The 6,786-nt window shown below is 40.2% G+C and overlaps 1 protein-coding gene across 2 annotated transcripts; it reads right to left on the bottom strand.

Annotated features, from left to right (window-relative positions):
* Positions 1–758: 758 nt before the first annotated feature.
* LOC143475263 (cadherin-1-like) lies at positions 759–5,826 on the bottom strand. 2 transcript variants are annotated; one of them, XM_076973087.1, is made up of 14 exons: positions 5,762–5,826; positions 5,558–5,639; positions 5,247–5,383; positions 5,008–5,163; positions 4,679–4,823; positions 4,404–4,576; positions 4,194–4,322; positions 3,416–3,601; positions 3,073–3,317; positions 2,768–2,910; positions 2,464–2,688; positions 2,127–2,345; positions 1,924–2,015; positions 759–1,234 (listed from the first exon to the last, which is right to left on the bottom strand). In XM_076973087.1, the coding sequence occupies exons 1-14, from the start codon at positions 5,810–5,812 to the stop codon at positions 1,223–1,225; spliced, it is 1,995 nt and encodes a 664-aa protein (XP_076829202.1). In that variant the 5' UTR covers positions 5,813–5,826; the 3' UTR covers positions 759–1,222. The 2 variants fall into 2 exon arrangements, with proteins under 2 accessions (XP_076829202.1, XP_076829270.1); XM_076973155.1 differs by lacking the exon at positions 759–1,234 and having other exon boundaries at positions 1,968–1,984.
* Positions 5,827–6,786: the final 960 nt, after the last annotated feature.

Here is a 6,786-nt window from a genome sequence, read left to right as displayed (position 1 = left end):
TCCCTTGTTTCAACTCACTATTTCATTTCCAAGGTACCAGCCTCCAGTGATTTGCAGTGGTGTAACCAGGTACTTTGCCCTGTTGATTTACCCACCATGCCACCAGGGGGCATTAGTCTGGTATATTAATATATAATTATTCCATGATTCTTAAATATATGCATTTGTAGGAAACAATGAGGAATGATTTTGAAGTGTTTATACTGAATAAATATACAAATGTTGACATTACCTTTAATTCCCAGTCTGGTGCAGGGTCCTGCATGTTTGGCCTTCTTACATCAGTGTAAAAAAATGTTTTGTACGTTGCTATTCAATGTGCATATATTATGAAACCTTTAAAGTGGAATCCAACATATTATAAGACGTTGCAATGGCGATCAGATGATTATGGTGATGTGATGTCACTAACACCTGCAACGAGTTGGATAATTTGGATGATATATTTTCTCGCTAAATTACATTATGATCCATTTAAATAAGTTTGTTGTGCAATGCATTTGGGATCATCGTGTGTGTGTGTGTATGTGTGTGTGTGTGTGTGTGTGTGTGTGTGTGTGTGTGTGTGTGTGTGTGTGTTTGCATGTCCTGTTTGTTGCATAAAATGTCTTTAATCTTGTCCTTACATCAGACTGACCAGGATGTTTGTAATTAGTGTATCTAAGTACAAAAACATTGAAAGATTTCAACATTCCATTTAGAAATAATTCAAATAATTTTGCTTTATTTGTATTTTATTCAAAATGCTTGAAAATACAGAAAAGATTTGGGACTATAGGCTCTTACAAGTTTTGTGTTACATGTTCATGTCAAACTAGATAGAACTGGTTCTGGATGTGACTACATGCTGCTTTGTAGCATCAACTACCCCAAATCACGTGACTGCCACCAATGTCCAGCTCTGCAGAACCATGTACCATGCAATCAGAATGACTCATGTACCTTCAGTTCCATCAGATTATAACCCACACATGCACTTCAGCTTAGCTTCTTAATGCATAATCTACAGACCCAGAAGGAGAAAAGCACAAAGATGCACAACACTGGTACTACTGCAGTGTAACAGAATAAGCATGTTCTTATAGAATTGTAGCTCTTTGGCAGATGATAATTCATATTCAGATGAACAGAGATGGTGGTGTCCTTATATAGACCTGCACTGTTATAAGATGCTCTCGTGACGATGCTGATTCCCACATCCAGTGTGCTTGTAGGCATCAACTCAGTGATGTTCCTTAAAACACACACACACACACACACACACACACACACACACACACACACACACACACACACACACACACACACACACACAGTGCAGTTTTTATAGGTACATAACGTGCATCATTAGTGGTTTCATCTTATTGGTGGAACATACAGTACAACGCAGTAACACACATGTTCACATATTTGAGGGTCTTTGTGGCCAATGCCACATCAGTGGTGAAGAGAATACACTATAGTGACTTTACTTACTGGGATCACTCAGGAAATAAAATCAAGAAACATCTGCTTATAGTCTTCTGCCACTGCAGTATCAAAAGTTAGTATAAACGTTTGATGAACTGAGGGAGCCATGCCCATTCTAGTCAAACACCAGCAGGGAGTCGTATGGGGGAGCCATGGGTCGTGGGTTCAGAAGTACACTCCTTAAAAACTAGACTGCCATAAAATAACTCCAAAGGACTGACCAGAGTGAAGGACTGGTATGCTCAGCAGATGAGTACTCAGTGGCTAGACCATTGTCATCACTGTAACCGATTCATAGCCTGCTTTATACCAGTTGTGAAGGCTGCCTGAGCCTTTGCACATGACATACATCTTCAATGCAGGTGCCAAATGCACATTCAAAGAAACAAGGAAATAAACACACAACAACAATATCAACAATTACCAACCCCTTCTCTCTCCCTAGTAGCCAACCTGATAATCCTGTCCAGCTGTCTCCTCAGTGGTACGGCTGTCAACAGAGAGTGGCTTCTTCCTAGTTAAGAGCAGCAGCACAAGGACCATCACTAGAGTGGAGGACAACACATACCCTACCATCAACACCATTGGCCACCAAACAACTTAGACACCAGGCTTCACCTTAGAATTGTAGTAGTGCATCAGCAAAAATGTCTTACACAGAAGAGTTAAAATGGTCCTAATAATTCCGAGGATGGCACACAGGCCGAAGCCTGCCTCGCCTATGCGTGCACACTTGACTTCATCTCCTGTGCAGTCACATACAGAGGCCTGCACACTGTTGTCCTGGAAGAGACCACCACTGTCATATACCCTCATAACAACATTGTACTCTCCCTGTTCCAGTGGGGTCTTGAGTTCAAGTATGATTCCAGTTCCTGCACACAAGACAAAACACGTTTGGTAGAAGCTCAGAAGACCAAAACAAATAACTTGGACACACACACACACACACACACACACACACACACACACACACACACACACACAGCTTACTACTGCTATTCATCCTGACAGTCCAGTTTTTCTGGCCATCTCCCACAAGATCTGCATTATATGGAGAAGTGAAGCCAGGCCCGTCCTTGTCAGTCACAGACAGCAGCACTGGAGCCGACTGCTTGTTGCACAATTTGAAGGATCTCTCCTCAATGACAGGAGGATTGTCATTTACATCCTGCAGCTCAATCACAAGGGTCCCTGTACCAGTTGCTGGAACTGGATCTGCAAAAACAAAAAGCTTTTAGAAGGCACTACTCTGATAAATGTTTCTTCTGAAGAAAACATGGGAAAATGAAATTACCATTATCCATGGCCAAGATCAGAGCTTCGTATCTGCCATCTTTCACAACATGAGACTCTCTGTCCATGTAACTCTTGACCCTGATCACTCCAGTCTCTTTATCCACATTCAGCCAGCCGGCAGGATCACTACCTACACGATACCTGAAACACACAGCATGACCTCCGATTACTCCAGCAATGCTCATGCAGCAGAGAGAGAAAGTCTAATCTCTAGCACTACAACCACTCAGAGATATGGACACAGTTATGATCTGCAGATAAACAGCAGCTACCAAACATTAAAGGCTCTGAGTAAACCCTTACGTGACTTTTTGAGACTTTGCCGTGTCAGGATCATTAGCGGTGTACACTGTTAGTTCACTGCCAACCTCCTGATTTTCAGATATGGAGATAGTCTTCTTCTCTGGGTCAAACACTGGAGCCTCATTCACATCAATAACATTCACAGTCACTGTGGCAGTGGAGGTGGTCAGAGGTTTGGCAAACTGAACCTCATTCTCAGCGATCACCAACAGAATGTACTTGCTGTTTCTCTCAAAGTCCAACGGCTGAACACAATACAAAAATAAAAGCAATAGACTCAAGAACCATTCAAACTAAACAAATCAAAGATCATTTTAGTAAAACAGTTTCAGGGGTGCAGTACCTTGACAGTAGTAATGATGCCCTCCTGTTTGTTTGGTCCTGTGCTAATGTTGAAAAACCCACCACTGTTTCCATTAATAATCCTGAACTGTGCTGCCCAGGCAGGTGACTGAGGTTCATCTCCATCAGTCACTGGCATTTTCACCACCACAGCTCCCATTTTATTCTCTGGGGCAGACACGTTGTACTGAAAGACAATGAAGCTTCATTAATGATATGAAAACTGTTTAAATTATATCATTTTCTGACTGGTTTAAACTCCATTTACAGGTAATTTAACAGTCAAAAGTTTAGACACACCTGACCAAATGCATGTTCTTATTAGTAAAAAAGGACAATGTAATCTAATAGATTATGCTTAAATTTGTTTATAAGAAATATAATTTGGGAAGGTGTTTTTATGTGGAATCATTCAACACACAAAGCAAACAGTTTTATTTCAGAACTTTAGCTCCTTGCTCTACATGTTTTCAGGACTGATGGAGAAGCATCATAGGTGCTGCTTCATGAAGTTGGTTAACAGAACACCACGAGTGTGCAGAGCTGTCATCAAAATATACGACAATTACTTCAAAGAATCTAATTTTTTTTTTTTATTGGAGCATAAGAACATGTTTTCTTTCTTGGGTTTGACATTTTCCCTGTTTTTGTAATGTGAAAATAATACAAATAAACAGTGTATGTCCAGACTTTTGACAGGTAGTGTATATTCAATGAATCCACCGTAAGACCATAAGGCTAAATGATACAAAACTTTCTGTATTTGGAACTTTTCTTACCGAGATCTTCTCAAACTGAGGTGCATAGTCATTGCTGTCGGTCACAGTAATAATAGCTTTTCCTTTGCCTGTGAGGCCTTTACCCTGTAAATCTGCAACTTGGAGCTCCAGTGTGTATTCAGGATATTTCTGAAAGATCATGATTAAAATTATTTATGATTTCATTCCACATTAAATCTAAACATTCATAAACCTGATTTCTGCACTCACCTCTCTGTCCAGTCCTTCAGCCTCCACTAGAATCGCCCCACTGACGGAGTTGATGGTGAACATGTTTGGATATGGCAGTGCTGGAATCTGACTGAGGATGGTGTATCTGATATCAGCATTGTCAGTGTTGGGGTCATCTGCATCAGTGGCTGTGACCGTCATGATCTCAAACCCTTCAGTGAAACAATGATCATGACATTATGAGCAGAGAATAATAAAAGGAATAAATACCAGCCATCACTAACTACTTCATTACATTAGCCACAAATAGCTACCTTTATTTGAAGCTTCTGGTACACTGCCTAGGAATGTATCTTGGGTGAAGACAGGATTGTTATCATTCTGGTCAATCACATTGATTTCAATATCCATTGGCTGTTCCTTTACACTTCCATCTCGAGCAACTGCATGAGCTTGAAGCTGGAATTAACGGACAAGAACATGTAAACACTTTAAATGCCTGATGTCAGAACAGGTTCATTCAAACTGTGCATTAATCAGAACTGAAACAAAGCCTCCTTCAGCAGAACCCACTGCATCTTGTGTAAGCAACAACAATATGCCATATATCATTAGAATTAGTAGGAAACAAAATGTCTCCTACCTGATACTTGTCTTTTTTCTCTCTGTCTAGAGGCATTGTAACATACAGCCAGCCACTGTTCTTATCCACAGTGAAAAGGTTCTTAGGAGGCTGGTCTGCTCCTTCACCAGTGATGCCGAACCACAGTGGATTTTCCTTGCTAAGGCTGGACTTGATCTGGACAAAAATGCAGCAATTAAGTATAAAAAAACAATATGTATAATGTAAATATTTCATCCATGTTACTCCACATCACACACCTGAACATTTATCTTTTTAGGGAAAGTTCCCCTCTCATTTTCTGGATAGGAGATTGGAGGGATCGCCCACTCTCTCTTTCTTCTCCTCAACCCCACAGATTTTGGAAACTCCAAAACTGGATGATCTTGGTGACCCTCTGTTATATGAAAATTGCATACAAATCCATTAACATTGAAATTACAAGTATTTAAATAACGTTTAAATATGTTTTCTTTTGCATATTGTGACTATTGTTATCAGAATTGTCAATTTGCTGTTCTCCACTATGATGATTAAAGGACAATCAGACAATCTGGTAGAGGTTCTTTACTTGCAAGTGATTTTGCTGCTTCTTTAAGATCAGGACCCTTGTGGTTCAGACACGATGACAGATTGATCCCAGTGGCCAAACACTGACAGGAGATACAAGGATGTTACACAAATGTGCTGCAAAAATACTTTAACTACACAGAACACAACTTTCTCTCTAATCTCTCATTTTACAATCTCTGTGACATTTCCTCAATTTACTCACCCAGAGCAGAACTAGGAGGACACTACAGATCATGCTAGTGTCTGTATGCATCTCACACTGATGAGCAGGGATTCTGTCAAATGTTAAGAAGTTTTAAGTCTATAAGCTCTTGGTCTGAAAGTTCCTCTATTTCTAATTATATCTTTCTCACCACAGGTTCCTCACAATGTCTGTACGTAAAAAAAAAATGTTTCATACAATCCTGCTGTGCCACAAGTAGTGTTGCCACCTGTCCCGGGTTAATCAACAGATTACACTCGCCACCCTGTGTCAGTATGACAGTGTCCTTGTTTTTTGTCAGACCTAGGAGGCAACCCTAGCCACAAGGCATATTTAAAATGCTGAAAAACATACAGTGTAAACAAGGCACCATACTCGGAGCACACGACCTGCAACAGCCAATCAGAGTTCAAGTTTGCAGTAGGCTAAAGTCAGGAGCTTTTTAGCTTAATTAAATTGTCTTAGAAAACACAAGCATCTGAAATGTGTGATCTAAGATTTTAATGATGAGAAAAAGGTTTTGCATCATGGGACCTTAGAAACCTCTCAGCAACAGAACTTAAATGAGGCTGAAAACCACTTTGCCACTGAAGAGTAAACAGGAAACCCTAAAACATGACAGTGTGACACTAGCTGAGAAGTACAGGAACACAGTGTAATGAAATAAAGCGCAACAGGATAACAATACAACGTGTAAAATGTGCAGCATGGGACAATTTCACAACAGAACCAAAACACTACAATAAATACAATAAATACAACAGACCAGAGACAAATTGACAGACATGACAGTGTAGTGCTGGTACAGTGCAGAGTGGTGTCAGAGATAAGTGACATACTGTGACATATAGAACCTTCGTGACACTTTGAGAGTTTTCTTTTATAGTCATGCCTTAGACTGTGTGGCACTAGCTGAGGTGTTAGCCACTTTCGTGATACTTTGAGAGTTTTCTTTTAAAGTCATGCCTCAGACTTGCCTGTGTTGAGCAATAACCACGACAGAAAAAAGACATGCAGTGAAGAAG

Source organism: Brachyhypopomus gauderio, chromosome 1 (assembly GCF_052324685.1).
Source record: "Brachyhypopomus gauderio isolate BG-103 chromosome 1, BGAUD_0.2, whole genome shotgun sequence".
NCBI classification, from domain to species: Eukaryota; Metazoa; Chordata; class Actinopteri; order Gymnotiformes; family Hypopomidae; genus Brachyhypopomus; species Brachyhypopomus gauderio.
The sequence above is the reverse complement of the archived record's forward strand: the minus strand, read 5'-3'. Positions and strand labels throughout refer to the sequence as shown.

Coding starts and splice junctions, on each gene's coding strand:
- LOC143475263 (XM_076973087.1), bottom strand. CDS start 5,812: ATGCATACAGACACTAGCATGATCTGTAGTGTCCTCCTAGTTCTGCTC. Junction 4,323..4,403: donor CTGAAGGACTGGACAGAGAG/GTGAGTGCAGAA, acceptor ATGATCTTTCAG/AAATATCCTGAATACACACT. Junction 3,318..3,415: donor GCATCATTACTACTGTCAAG/GTACTGCACCCC, acceptor TATTGTGTTCAG/CCGTTGGACTTTGAGAGAAA.